A 15,760-nucleotide genomic window follows, 5' to 3' on the forward strand; every position below is an offset into this window, starting at 1 on the left:
CCATGTTGCCTGTGGGGGCCGGCAACTCAGCAGGCTCTGCTGGGGCAGCAAGAGGTGCGTACCTGTTGCTCAGTTCTGGTGGGGGAGGGGCCTTGGTGCGGCAGGCCTTAGGGCCCTTGACCACCTTGGTCCATGCACTTGGCTGGACACAGCAGGATGTCCCAAAGTCCTCCTTTGGCGTGGAGGGGGACTGTGGTCTACCCTTCGCCTCCCGGGGGAGAAGGGCCTGGCAGTAGGAGTCTGTCTCCTGCTCGCAGTCCCTGATGGCATGCAGTCTCTGGACTGTGGCCTGGAGCTCCTCCAGCTGGCGTGCCAGAGACCCCAAAAGGGAGCAGACCCCACAAGGCTAGGTCACCATGCTCCCAGGCCCCAGAGCCTGAAAAAGGGACAGGCAGCCCCCCGCAGCTGAGAGCCAGGGGCTCCGTCTGCGTGGAGCCCGGAACCAGCTGTAGTACTTAAAATATTTACTGTTTATAAACAGTTCTAGGAGATAACCCTTTGATCTTGTGGGCTCATTGGAGTCAGTGGACATCTTCCCATTGATGATTGACCCTGAATTGGTTCCAAACATCAGCCATTGAAAGAAGGTTTCCTCCTATTAGTTCAAAGCAGCATCACTAGAGTAGTTTCTGAAGTTCTAGGGTAGCTTTGCTAGGAAATGTTAATAAAAGAGAGTGTTTTAATGAGAACTATATATAACACATGATAATGTGCATTTATATAGCTTGAACCGAATCTGGGCCAGAAATATTATTTTGCCAAAAAATATTATTATTATTTTGCCACTATTTTTCAAATATTCTTGAAATATTATTATTTTGCCCAAAATAAGAGAAGTATCTCTTAAATGTAATTACTGTTGCCACAATGACAGATTATCAACATTCACCTAATCATATGTATTCATTCAGGCTATTTTTTTTTTTTGTAAGAAATGTGATCCTGACCTGTCAAAATGATGCCTGGGCTGAACTTTATGTCTATAGGGAGCCACAATGACTGTAGGGGGACTTACTTAAATTAAGTGCAGGGACCTGTCCATGTGGGCTTTTTATTTAGAACAAGGCTTTCATTCATCTGGTTAAGCCATTGCAGCTCATTCCTTCCTTTCATTTTGCTGAGGGTGTTGGAAACCTGCACATTATCTGGTTGTCTCCTCTAAATAGAGGTTGGTAGCTTTTTCTGCTGTATCTGAATCATGTAGTCAAAGCAAGGATCAAAAATTAATGAGATGAGAGCTCCTATTTTTTTGCTTAATTCATGGAAGTGGAACCTACTGTTTATTGTTTTACTTGTGCATCTCTTACAACTCAGTGGTAGAAGTTGGTCTTTCAGCACAAATGACAGAAGCCCATGCTGTAAGTACTTGACATGCATGGTTTACTTCCTAGTCCTCAGCAAGATCTTTGGATTAACTCAGAATTACTCACTCTAGATCTGGTTAGAAAAAAAACCCCACACACATAAGATGTCTTTATTATCAGCTTTTAGAGGTGTTTAAACATGAATTAAAAACCTTTTGTCCTTCATGGCTTCCTTTTCTAAAATGTTACTTTAATCTTCCTGTCTATAGATTCTTTCCTTGGCAGAACAAATTCAGTTCACTGAAGATGTTGAAAATGCCATTAAAGAGCACAATCTACAGCAGATAGAGTTAGAACTCATGGCTAAACTGGAGCATTATACCAGTATAGATACAAGTATGGAAGACCCAGGAAGTGGAGGTATAAAAATGATCATAACAGTATACTTTATTCTAAAAATGTAAAGTATTAAGCATTCCATTCCTCTATTCAAGAAATTACATAGCGCTATCTATAATCACCAGATCTTGGAGGTTTAACATTTTAGGGGATGCCATTGCCTTTTCACTGGCCATTGCCTTTATTTTGTGTTTAATATTATTTTGTAGCTGGAATTTTTCTCTTAATTTTAATATACTTTATTTTTTATTTTCACATTTTTGCAATATTATATATTTACTAAGTAACATGACTAGGAGTGGGTGAGGGGCAGTTGCCTCAGGCACTGATTTAAGAGCGGGGCATCAGAATGGTGGCCCTTGGGGAACTCATGGCATGACAGGAGCAGCTCACCCATGAGCAGGTAAAATCTTCTGCCAGTTGGCACAGCACCACCCTCCCTGCCCAAGAGGCCAAGATTCTTAGTTATGCCTCTGTATTTATGTATTATTTCTTACCACAGAATCCAGTTCTACATCCTGTTCTGATTCTGAGGTTGATTAAGCATTGGAACAGGCTACCTAGAAAAGGAATAGGAATTTTTCAAGAGCAGGTTGGACAAGACCAGGTTGCTTGGGGTGTTTAAGTCAGAGATGATCCTTCCTTGAGCAGAGGGCTGGTGTAGATGACCTGATGAGGTCCCATTCAGCCCTGCTTTCCTATGATCCTTTTCTTCATTTGTTAATTTCTAATCCAGTATTTATTATGAAAGGACTGGGTGGACGTTCCTGGATATGCATGGTATCATGTCAGAGTATTCTGTATAACTATTTCGGTTTGAGCTCAGGTGTTCCTTCTGGACTATATTTTAATTCGATTCTGGAATTATCTCTAGGTACATTTGATCCTACAAAGTTAAAAAGCACCAATCTGATCTGGTAAATACTAATAGGAGGAAATATTAATGACTAAGAACTCCTAATTATGTTTTGTGTAGTAATTTCCTATCTCTGAGAGGGACAGTAATTCATGTGAGCTATATCTCTTAGTGGACGAACTGCATGGTTGGGATAGACTAGTGGTTTACAACCTGTGGTCCGTGGATCCATGGGGATCTGCAGACTATGTGTAAGGGGTATATGAAAGATGATTCTGATCAGTCAAAAGTATGTGAATACCTGCACTTACAATTCAAAGGGGTGTGCACCTCCGTTCAACATTTCCAAAGGGGTCCTCACCTCCATTCAGAATTTTTTAGGGGTCCACAAATAAAAAAATGTTTGAAAACCATGTGGATAGACTATTACAATAGACATAGAGCCTTTTTACACACTGCATTTTGAGCTGCTTAAATGTTGATAGGTGTTAGTGCTAGCTTGAGTTTGGAACAGTCACAGCTCAAGGCTAAAGACCTTCTCTGACTGTCCCCAACCTGCACAGCTGTGACTTGCCACTAGAGGGCTGGAAAGCAGGGGCCAGACCAGGAGCTAAAGCTGAGTTGCCACTACAGGACTGGTGAGCCAGGACAGGTTTCTTCTATCCCTTCTATGCCTGATCTAATCTCATTTGTATGTTGATTGCTTTAGATTTTTAATAATGTCTTTTATTTCACTAGACTAAATGAGATCTTGATTGTAACAAACAAGATACTCTACTTGAAATGTGCTAACATTTAATCTGAACTGTTTCACTGTGTTGCATAATTTTATTTTAATTTATAGAATCTGGAATCCTTGAACTAAAGCTTAAAGCTCTGATTCTTGATATTATTCATAACCTTGATGTGGTGAAGCAGCTAAATGAAGTTCAGGTTCATAGTGTTGATGACTGGGCTTGGAAAAAGCAACTCAGATTCTATATGAAAGACAAGAAATGCTATGTTCAAATGGTGGATGCTGAACTGCAGTACACATATGAATATCAGGTATGGTAGTGTTAGTTCTTTTTTCTGTCTTTTAAATATGTTGTGATAACCTTTCTGTTCAAATACAGTATAACCTCATAAATCCAGCATCCTTGGGACCAGGACCTGCCAGAAATTTGAAAATTCCAGATTTTTGAAACATAAGGAAAGTGCACGTAGCCTTAGGACAATATTCTTTGCTATTACGCTATATATGTGACTGAGTATTGTTCAAAACAATACCTGTAGGCTGATGAACAAAAACAATGGCAGTTGGAGAAGCGCTGGACTTCCAGAGAAATTTCTGGATTATTGGGAAGCTATTTTTAATGCAATAATGTAGTATACTCTGTTTTTAAAAAGTGCCAGATTTTTGAGATTTCCAGAATTTTGAAAGCCAGATTTATGAGGTTATATTGTATACTGCTTTATCTATAGTTGCTCCCATGCTGTTTCCCTGTGTTATTGCTTCCATCTTGGGGTGTTATTTTGTAGGAAAGATTGAAAAGTAATGTAGTCATATGTTGTTGGTCTTAAGCTTGCTCCCTTCTACAATCAAGTGGTAAGGGATCTTGAATGGATAGTAGAAAATGTAAAACACAGCCCAAAGTTCATTGGGGAATGTGAGAACACATGCATAGCAAGATGATGTTTGATAAAGGGGAGATCCGAAGTCCCTGTGTAACAAGGCTACCTTGATAACCTGTACCTCCCATGGAGAGGAAGAGAGAGCTCAGAAGTGAGATAAAGGTTATTCCAAAGAGTATCTCCTTTGATTTATTGTTTATAAAACCATTGTGGAAATTCTGATATATCATTGTAGAATCAATTATGTATCTTGTCTATAAGGGAAGGTGGGTAAGCACATATCACCCATTTCTTTGAAACCAATAAAGTTCTGTCTTGCTTCTTTAATCCATCCCATGTGGCTGTTCATTTAGCTATGCACTTGATCAAACTTCTTATCTTCTATAACCCATGATATTGAAGTTTTAAGTTGAACAGATGACTTATGTAGCTTTAATGACAAAGTGCTTAGTATATGGTTATGGTTTTTACTTTCTCATTTTTGACAGTTCTAGGTAAAATGCTGAACTAGGGGCAGATAAGGATAAGTAATCAGAACTAGTGACTATTTTGAATAGAATAAACTTTTATAAACACTTTTGAACAAATTATCTTTTTGATTATGGGAGTGGAATGTCTGTTGAAGCTAAAGGGAGAGAGAATGTGCCAGTTGTTTTTCTTTTATAACCTCTTTCTTTGGTCCATGAATGATTGAATCCTGATTTTTCTAGTATTTCTAGAGGATATTTTATGAATGTGAAACGATGAAAAAACTATTCAGTGACGTATAATTATCATACTTGAGCAGTGAGTAATTTGGACTTCCTTGTGTTATCTCTACTAGGTGTAATTATTAGGTATAATATTGACTTACAGTCCTTATTACTGTGCATTAATCCATACAATATATATTTTCTTTCTTCAGGGAAATTCTCCAAAACTTGTTTATACACCTCTGACAGATAAGTGCTATTTAACTCTTACCCAAGCTATGAAGATAGGCCTTGGAGGAAATCCCTATGGCCCAGCTGGAACTGGAAAAACAGAATCAGTAAAGGCCTTGGGAGGACTTCTTGGAAGACAAGTTTTAATCTTTAATTGTGATGAGGTGGGGTAATATTAATCTTTATAATTTAGGAGATAAGTATCTTTTACAATATGTAGTTTATAGAACAGTTTAAAATATTCCTGTGTATAATTTAACAGTATTTTTCTGTCCAGTATATATTTTGGGACATTAACAATAACTGAATAGCAAAAGAATCTTTACTAATTGCTTTCCTGGCATTTAGCAGACTACTAATTTTCTTCTTTTATTTCAAGGGCATTGATGTGAAGTCGATGGGCCGTATATTTGTTGGTTTGGTGAAGTGTGGTGCTTGGGGATGTTTTGATGAGTTCAATAGATTGGAGGAGGCAGTATTGTCTGCAGTATCCATGCAGATTCAGACAATTCAGCATGCACTGAAAAAACATAGTCCTGTGTGTGAACTGCTTGGCAAAGAGGTACAGTACAAAATGTTCTTTTTTGCAGAAAACTATTCTTGTGCTATAACTAAGAGCAAATGTCTTTTGAGCACCCTGTGAGCCCTCATACTATTAAGAAGTATATCATTTTTAGATCCAACATATAAGTCCATTGTGTACAAGGTACATCTCTTGCCTAGTGTTTCTAATAGGGTTGTGTAATATCCTAACTACCTGAGTTATATCAAACCTGAAGTACATAATGCTAAATATACCAGCTTTGTTACAATATATTGATTTTATTGCCAGGTTGAAATGGATCATAATTCTGGAATTTTTATCACTATGAATCCTGCTGGAAAAGGTTATGGAGGAAGACAGAAACTACCAGATAACCTCAAACAACTTTTTAGGCCTGTTGCTATGACTCGTCCAGACAATGAACTCATTGCAGAAGTAATTCTGTATTCGGAAGGTTTTAAAGATGCTAAAACACTTGGCAGAAAATTAGTGGCTATTTTTAATTTAGCCAGGTAATCTTATTTTAAAGCATTCTTTAGGGTTTTTTTGTTTTCTTTTGGTTCTGCTGGTTCTGTTTGTTGTTTATACAGACGTTTTTTTCTTATGCTGTGTTTAATACTACCTCTTATGATTATGTCTTGAACCTTGTTTTTTATTTCAATTAATAGACTAATGAAATAAAATGCATATAAAGCACAAGCTTTTTATGATCAGCATCTGATAAAATGAACTTAAGCTGCCATGTTTTATATTTTAATGAGAATACAGCTAATATCCACATAACCACAGTGGTTATTTTTCATATACATGCATATTACAGAAACCAAAACTGTGAATTACTATAAACTCGATTGTTGTTTTTTGTTATTAACAACAACCAAAACAGTAACAATAATAACTACACTAGATATTGAATTCACTGCTTGTCTTATTGTTGGGAAAGATATATTCAAGTATATATCTCAAGCCTGTGAAAAAGTATTACCATATTTATCTGAATCCAAGACAACCTGGAATTTAAGATGACCCCTCAATAATTAGATTCTATGCATGGAAAATTTATAAGTTTGTTATAATTTTCCATGTATACAACTTAATTATTGGAGGTTATCTTAAATTTGTCATCCCCTCCCCATTCGTCATCCACTGCCATTGCTGCAGTGGCAGGCGGATAGGCAGGGGGAAAGCAGGTGGTGGAGGAATGAGCAGGGGACAGGCAGTGGGGGGATTCAAGCTGCTTGACCCTGACTCCCCACACCTTGCCGCCGGTTCACCCTCACCTCTTGCCTTGCTCCTTCCTGTGCTGTCACTGTTAGTGGGCCAGGCTGTGGCTGGAGCAAACATGTGCCCCATGCTTCTGTGGGGATGGAGCCTACTGGAGCTGTAAGCATGGGTAAGTGGCAAGCAGGGCGGGGGGCTCAAGGCTGCAGTTGTGCCCAAGATTGCAGGGGGGTCAGCCAGGAGGAGCAGAGGATGCGGGGTGGTGGGGGAGGAGGCAGAGGCAGTGGGGAAGGGTGAGGTAGGCAGCAGCTGTACCCCTGGCCCTGTGGCCAGAATCAGAGCAACTGTCTGCCCCTGCTACCACCTCATACTGAAATCCAAAAGGACAGGCTTCCACCCTATATTAAATGGGGAAATAAACTTTGTCTTGTGTTTGAGTAAATAGAAAATCTAATATCTCTGATTTTTGATAAAATAATTGTGTAAATTCCAGATTTGTCATTCAAAGTTTATGACATCATTAATGTTTTTTTTTAAATTTAGGGAACTTCTAACACCCCAACAGCACTATGATTGGGGTTTAAGAGCACTGAAGACTGCTTTGAGGGGATGTGGTAATCTCCTTCATCACCTGAAGAGGAATGGGATAAAGGAAATAAGTAAGATTTGATTATGTCAAGGGTTTGTTCATATTTGATTAGTCAGGGCACAGTATGGAAATAAGTATTAGTAATTTTCATGTTTTTTTCAAGTACAAGAAAGTCATGTCCTGGATCCATAGGAAACCTGATTATTCAAAAGAAATATAAGTCTTTGTGAAAGCCCTTCCTAATTGTAGATTCATATTTAGAGACTGGAGCGACTATTGTCTGAGTAAAGTCCATAAAATAATGAATGGTGTGCAGAAAGAAAATAGAGATTTACAATTTTCCAGCTTTCACAATATCAGAACTAGGGGACATAATGGGGAATTATTTGGAAGCAGCTTTGAAACTAATGGAAGTTTTTCCACACAGTGTGTAATTAACTTATGGCAGCCGTCACCAACTGGTCAATCCTGGGCTGGGGGGGCAGGGACTGAGCATGTGCCTGCATGCATGTGACCCCCCCCCAGCCCAGCAGGTCAGTTGGTGGGACAGGGAAGGGGCTGGAGCCAGATCAAGACCCTCCGCGGTGAGGGACTGAGTGCAGGAGCAGCCCAGTGAGTGGGGCCCCAGCTGGGAGGGTGGTGGGAGGATCAAGCCCAAGTGGCTCATCCAGGGTTGGGAGAGGTGGATCCCAGAGGAGGTCCTGGGGGGCATGTGCCCCCCTATCTGTGCTCAGTGGAGGCAGCTGCCGCTGTGGCTTTGTCCCCTGAGCCCTGCTGCAGCTGCAGCTGCCCAGGGAGTGGCCTGATGCCACATGCATCTAGCTGCTCCTGGGCCAGCTGCAGTAGGGCTCCAGGTGCAAAGCCCAGCCCGCAGCAGAAGCTGACTCCACTACGCACAGATTGGGGGACATGTGCCCCCCAAAACGCCAAGCAGTATGGGTGGCTGCAGCAGTGGTCAGGTCGGGAGATGGGTCTGGAGCAGGGGCAGGCCTTGCACAGCTGGGGCAGGGTGGGATGGAGCCACAAGCAGCTCATCCAGGTGTGGGGGGCATTCACCCTGGGAGGTGTGCCCCCAGAATTGTGCGGGCTGGGGCGGCACAGGCTGCAGCTGCCAGCTGGGTCTGGGCTGTTTGTGGTGGAGGATGCGGCTATGCTCTGCTTGGGCCAGGCGGCAGCGGCCCCTTGTGCCCTCCCTGGGTGAGTGCCCCCCTTCCTGGCCCCCCGATGAGCTGCTCGCAGCTCTGTCCCATCCTGCCCTGGCTGTGCAAGGTTTGCTTCTGCTTCGGCCCTACTCCCTCCCTCACTGCCATTGGGGTGGGGAAGATCAAGGCTCCAGGGGGGAGGGAGGGAGTGGGGCTAGGGCTGGGGCCTCCATCTGCCCTGTCCCCTCGACGGCCCTTTCCTTTTCCCTCCCTCCCCCACCACAGACTTACCTGCTGGGCAGGGAGGAGGGAGTGTGGTGGCAGCACTGGCACGGGGTAGATCTTGGGCTCCTTTTAAATTCCAAAAGTGATCTCCGACTTAGAAAGGTTGGAGACCACTGACTTAATGGAATATATTGTTAGAAGATATTGTAGAGGCTGACATTTTAACCAGGTTCAAAAGAGGATTAGACAAATTCATGGAGGATAGTCTGTCAATGTGTAATAAACATTCAAATTGTGTATGCAAGGTCCAAAGTCGACTTCCTAGTCCTCTAACTACTGGAATATGTATGGGAAGAGAGGCAAGGGACAGATCAATAATGGATAAGCTCTGCATAAATACTCTTCTCTTTAACAACCACTTTCAGCCACTGTGAGATGTAGAAAAATGGGTTGGGTGTATGATTTGAATCAATGGCCATGTCTACATGAGACATTTACTGTGCAGTAGCTCATTACTACTTTGCAGTAGCTTGTTAATACTGCGCAGTAGTGTCACCAGTCGCAGATTGTGACGCAGCACTACTGCTCAGTAGTAACAAGCTACTGAGCATTTAGTGTCACTAGGCAACTGTGCCAGGATTCTACTGCACAGTAATGCCGGTTGCTTTGCAGTCATTTAGCATTTGGTTATACAAGTAATAAATGACTGTGCAGTGGGCATCTTGTGTAGACCCGCCCAGTGTGGCAAATCTTATGTCTTAACTAATCTGACTTTTTACACAACAGAAGTCCTGTGGCCTGGCTCAGTTAATTTCTGTTTGAACTACAGCGTATTTTAGAAGAAAAAAAATTATGTTTAAAAAAAAAAAAAAAAATTTATTTAAAAATTGCCAGTGATAGAGAACTTGATAAGCTGTTTTAGAAAATAAGTTCACAAATCAAACTAACTAAAATTAATAATTTATAGAAACTCAAGGTTTTTAATGTGCAGAGTTGATAGGGTGCAAATAGCTCATCTAGTTGAAATCTGTACTATTCTTGAGCTAACAGACATGATTCTGATTAAATATTGTTAATATATACAGCAAAGAGATGCTACTCCTCAAGTCACCTCAGTATAGGTTGGTGGGTACAGACAGTGCTATTTATAGTAGTTTAATGGATCATAATATTGTGTATTTCAAGAAAACTGTTCTTGAGTTGGTGGTTATTTTTATCTCTGCATAGTTTCATAGTTTCAGGGTCGGAAGGGACCTAATAGATCTTCTAGCCCGACCCCCCGCCAGGGCGGGAGAACAACCCAAAAACACAAACAAAACCACTCACCCTAAAAACAAAAACGGGACTCAAATGAGTCCAGCCAGGTAAGTATCCAGCCTCTTCTTAAAGATCCCCAGGGTAGGGGCCAGCACCACCTCCCTTGGAAGTTGGTTCCAGCTCCTAGCCGCCCTGACTGTGAAGTAGTTTTTTCGGATGTCCAATCTGTACCTCCTCTCCATCAACTTGTGCCCATTATTCCTTGTTATGCCAGCATGTGAGAGAACTTAGAGTGGCTGAGGAGTTTGTATCTTAGGGATGTGGATTTTTTTAGTTTAAGAAATAACAGGTCTGCTTTGTCTGTTTTCTGTAAGTAGTTAGAGACAACCCTGTTTTTCTGTTTCAGTTTTACTGGGTTGCTGTAAAGCAACCCGCTAACAACTCGTAAACAACTTCAGGAATTGATCTGTCTGTCAAAAAGATACCAGTAGCATATTTTAGGTTGTAGCTGACTGTTATTTGGTCAGTCAGGATAGAGATTATTTCATGTTAGAGCTTCTAAAAATTCCCAGATAAAGTTCCATCTGGCGCGCACTATTATTTTCAACCATCCAGTTGCCATCCCAAAAGCCACATTAGGTAGAGTTCATTTCTGCTTTAGAGTAGAGAACTTATAGCTGTAATTTATTTGTACTTCTTTTCCTTTGTCTTTAGTAATTTAATAAACTTCCTTCAGAAGCAGATACCAGCTTCTAGGTACCATACCATACTGTAGTACTGCTAATTAGCAATTTAACGTAATCTTTTTGAATGACAAAAATCATCAAATTGTTTTGGCAATTTAACTTAAGGTGATGATATACCAGCAATGGAAATAAGTTAGATTGTTTTTCTGCAGTTAATGAAAGCCATATTGTGGTCCAGGCTTTGCGGCTCAATACCATGTCGAAGCTTACATTTGCAGACTGTGCACGGTTTGATGCATTAGTTAAAGATGTCTTCCCTGGCATTGACTTTAAGGATGTGGAATATGCTGAACTGGCCACAGGTTTGCAACAAGTCTTTAAAGAAGCCAATATGGAAATCATAAACACCCAGGTAAATGTGAAATGTAGCCATAGATCTGGTCTAGCTACTCTGAGTTGGGAGTTTAAATAAGTCTTGTAGTGATAATCTTTCATTTAGATTTTTATATTCAAGCTTGTAAAAAAATCTGATTTTGCCAAAAACGACTGAAAGCCAAAATTTAATGAAATACATATAAAAAGTACATGCCTGCACTCAGAGAGGCAGACCTCCTGCATAAATTCAAGATGACTCTTATTTTAATCTATGTGAATGTCTGCATAGTTTAGCAATATCCTGGTTTAATCTAATATGTGAAAATTTCAAGCAGTAATAGCAGAAATTGTTTAGCTAAAATATTTTTTTTTAGGAAGAAACTGAATTCGTAATGGTACTTACTTTATTCATTTTACATTTATAAATGTTATTTATTTTGAGGTAAACTTAGACTTTGTGTATGAAAATTCTCTAATATCCCCATCAAAATAGAGAGAGGGAATTAGCCTTGTTAGTCTGGAGTAGTAGCATTTTATTTCAATCAGTAGGTCAGTGTAATGACTGAACTGTCAGAGCCAGATATTCTTGAATAGATTGATTTTTACATTCTTTGCACCTTTGGTTAGGAAGTGACTGGATGCCAAGTCAAACAAGAATGTGTGAAAAGGATTAGGGGTTTAGGTTGTAGCCGTGTTGGTCTAAGGATATAGGCAGACAAAGTTCCTTGGGTGAATTTGATATCTTTTATTAGACCAACCCAAATGGTTGGAGAATAGTTATTAAGCAAGCTTTCGGGTTCAAAAACCCTTTGTCAGGCTCAGGAAGCTTTGGTAGTTGGTGTGTGCTCTTCCTGGATGGAATGAAAAGTAAACAAGCCAGGGGCTGGGCTGGGCTGGGGAATCAGTTGCCAGGCAGATTATAATGTATCAAAAATCCAATGTCTACGTTTAGTCCCTGATCTCTAGTATCCAGCAGGTTGATGAAATGGAGCTCATAGGCTCGTCTCTGGGAAGTGTTGTGTAAATTTCCCTTGAGGATCAGGACTGAGAGATTGGAGAGAAAGTGGCCTTCCTGTGAGAGATGTGCCCCCACCGGTAATTGGGTGTTTCTGTCTTTGATGGATTTCCGGTGTGCATTCATTCTGGTGCGCAGTTGTTGTATGGTCTCTCCTACATATCTTCCATCAGGGCATTTGGTGCATTGGATGAGGTATACTACATTCCTTGAGGTGCAGCTGTAAGATCCTGGGATGCTGATGGCTCTGTTGTGGGGTGTAGTAATAGTGGGGGTGGTGGAGATGTGGGGGCAGGTTTTGTATTTCTTGTCATGGCACGGTCTGGATCCTTTTGGTGTGTTCTGGGGTTGAGGAAGTTTGCTTCTGGTGATGAGGGTGGCGAGGTTTGGTGCTTGTCTGAAGGCTAGGATGGATGGCTCTGGGAAGATCTAGCCACCCATCCTAGCCTTCAGACAAGCACCGAACCTCGCCAACCTCCTCACCAGAAGCAAACTTCCTCAACAACTTCCTAAACATAGACATTGGATTTTTGATACATTATAATCTGCCTGGCAACTGACTCCCCAGCCCAGCCCAGCCCAGCCCCTGGCTTGTTTACTTTTCATTCCATCCAGGAAGAGCACACACCAACTGCTGCAGCTTCCTCAGCCTGACGAAGGGTTTTTGAACCCGAAAGCTTGCTTAATAACTATTCTCCAACCATTTGGGTTGGTCTAATAAAAGATATCAAATTCACCCAAGGAACCTTGTCTGAAAAGGTTTAGAGAATAAGTTTGGGAACAATAGAAGTGCTGTTAACCTTGCGTAACTATCATTTCTTTTTTGCAAGATCAAGAAGGCCTTGGAATTATATGAACAGCTGCGTCAGAGAATGGGGGTGGTTATTGTAGGTCCAAGTGGTGCAGGCAAATCAACTCTTTGGAGAATGTTAAGGTCAGCACTTGGTAAAATTGGCAAAGTTGTGAAACAGTATACCATGAATCCCAAAGCCATGCCTCGGCATCAGTTACTAGGCCACATTGACATGGATACCAGGGAGTGGTCTGATGGTGTGCTTACAAACAGTGCTCGACAAGTGGTACGAGAACCACAAGGTACGTTTGGAGAAGCATATATATCATTATGTTTATCTTACTGAAATAAGTTGTTTTATTCATTTACATTTTGACAATATACTTGCTTGAAATTGGGACAGGTGCGAAGTTTTATGTGTAGTACCATTATGAAGAATATTGATTTGTAATTTCTCAGTTGGTGTATTAAAATAAATGGTATGAAAATATATATTGGAAGGTGAAGAGTATAAGGAATATTTAAACTTGTCACATATAAGGTACATGAAGTTTAATAGTCACAGGAACCAAAAAAAGTCAGAATTTTAGTGTGGATTCATTTTCCTAAATGATTGCCATTTATTTACCTGTTCATTTTTCCTTTTTGTAAACAGATATTAATTCATGGATAATCTGTGATGGTGACATTGACCCTGAGTGGATTGAGTCTTTGAATTCTGTTCTGGATGACAATCGATTATTGACTATGCCCAGTGGAGAAAGAATTCAATTTGGTCCAAATGTTAATTTTATATTTGAAACTCATGATCTGAGCTGTGCCTCTCCTGCCACAATATCTCGAATGGGAATGATCTTTCTTAGGTGAGACGCCAGAGCATTCAAAATGTACACGATTTATTTTCATGTTTTCATCGTTGTTAGGGGCTGGAAGGGACCTTACAGATCATTGGGTCCAGCCCCACTCCACTTAGGCAGGAAAGACTGGGGTCAGATGATCCCAGCAAGGTGGGTGTCAAGATGTTTTTTGAAAGTGGACTGGGTGGGTGACTGTGCCACCTCTGGGGGCAGCCTGCTCCAAACCCTCAGTACTTGACTTATAAAGAAGTTTTTCCTTATGTCCAGATGCATTTTCATTCAGATTCACTGTGAAAAATTAGTGTATACCCTTTTTTTTACATCTTAAGCAAAAGTATGATCCTTTTAGTGTTTCAGCAATATTTCATAGATTTCATAGACATTTGGGCTGGAAGGGACCCTGGAGGATCATCGAGTCCAGCCCCCTGCCCCATGGGCAGGAAGTCAGCAGGGATCATAGGATCCCAGCAAGATAAGCATCCAAATGTGTCTGGAAGGCGTTCAAAGTGGGTGCTTGAACCGCCTTCAGTGGCAGTCTATTCCAAACCTTGGGGGCTCGGACAGTAAAGAAATTCTTCCTTATGTCCAGCCTGAATCGGTCGCGGCCGGATTTGTGACCATCCGATCTTGTCATCCCTTGGGGCGCTCTGGTGAACAGACATTCCCCCACATCCTGATGAGCACCCCTGATAAACTTATAGGTGGCCACCAGATCACCCCTGAGCCTGCACTTTTCTAGGCTGAAGAGGCTTAGACTTCAGGAAGGCCTTCGATACGGTATCCCACACCATACTGGTGAACAAGTTAAGAGGCTGTGACTTGGATGACTACACAGTCCGGTGGGTAGCGAATTGGCTAGAGGGTCGCACCCAGAGAGTCGTAGTGGATGGGTTGGTATCGACCTGGAAGGGTGTGGGCAGTGGGGTCCTGCAGGGCTCGGTCCTTGGACCGATACTCTTCAATGTCTTCATCAGCGACTTGGATGAGGGAGTGAAGTGTACTTTGTCCAAGTTTACGGATGACACAGAACTGTGGGGAGAAGCGGGCACGCCGGAGGGCAGGGAACAACTACAAGCAGACCTGGACAGGTTGGACATATAGGTGGAAAACAACAGAATGCAATTCAACAAGGAGAAATGCAAAGTGTTACACCTAGGGAGGAAAAATGTCCAGCATACCTACTGCCTAGGAAATGACCTGCTTGGTGGCACAGAAGCGGAAAGGGATCTTGGAGTCCTAGTGGACGAAGTCATCAGAAAAGCTAATGGCACTTTAGCATGCATCAGCAGATGCATGACGAACAGAACCAAGGGGGTGATACTTCCCCTCTATCGGGCGCTGGTAAGACCACAGTTGGAATACTGCGTGCAATTTTGGGCGCCGCACTTCAGGAGGGATGTGAATAACCTGGAGAGGGTCCAGAGAAGGGCCACTTGTATGTTTAAGGGCTTGCAGGCGAGGCCCTATGAGGAGAGACTAGGGCACCTGGACCTCTTCAGCCTTCACAAGAGAAGGTTGAGAGGCGACCTTGTGGCTGCCTATAAGTTCATCACGGGGGCACAGAAGGGAATTGGTGAGGTTTTATTCACCAAGGCGCCCCCGGGGGTTACAAGAAATAAAGGCCACAAGCTAGCAGAGAGCAGATGTAGACTGGACATTAGGAAGAACTTCTTCACAGTTCTAGTGGCCAAGGTCTGGAAGTCCCATGGCTCTCAGCCTCTCATCATGAAGTCTGTTTTCCTGACCTCTGATCATGAGCATGGCTCTCCTTTGCATTCTCTCAAGCTTCTCCACATCCTTTTTGAATTTTGGAGCCCGAAACTGGATGCAGTTCTCGAGTTGTGGCCTCGCCAAGGCCGAGTACAACGGGAGAATGATATCCTGGGATTGGCTTGAGAAGCATCTATGGATGAAAGCCAGCGTTTTGCTCGCTTTACTAGCCACAGCATCACATTGAAGG

The 15,760-nt window shown here is 41.9% G+C and overlaps 1 protein-coding gene across 1 annotated transcript in view; it reads left to right on the forward strand.

Annotated features, from left to right (window-relative positions):
• DYNC2H1 (dynein cytoplasmic 2 heavy chain 1) overlaps positions 1-15,760 on the forward strand; it is a 430,803-nt gene that overhangs the window by 58,509 nt on the left and 356,534 nt on the right. Inside the window, 9 exon segments of the mRNA XM_014517608.2 lie at positions 1,574-1,724; positions 3,404-3,606; positions 5,078-5,260; positions 5,476-5,658; positions 5,929-6,152; positions 7,405-7,520; positions 10,973-11,172; positions 12,981-13,245; positions 13,599-13,806. Of these exon segments, the coding sequence (XP_014373094.1) occupies positions 1,574-1,724; positions 3,404-3,606; positions 5,078-5,260; positions 5,476-5,658; positions 5,929-6,152; positions 7,405-7,520; positions 10,973-11,172; positions 12,981-13,245; positions 13,599-13,806 (1,733 nt within the window).

This window comes from Alligator sinensis, unplaced genomic scaffold (genome assembly GCF_000455745.1).
Source record: "Alligator sinensis unplaced genomic scaffold, ASM45574v1 scaffold802_1, whole genome shotgun sequence".
In the NCBI taxonomy this organism is placed as follows: domain Eukaryota; kingdom Metazoa; phylum Chordata; order Crocodylia; family Alligatoridae; genus Alligator; species Alligator sinensis.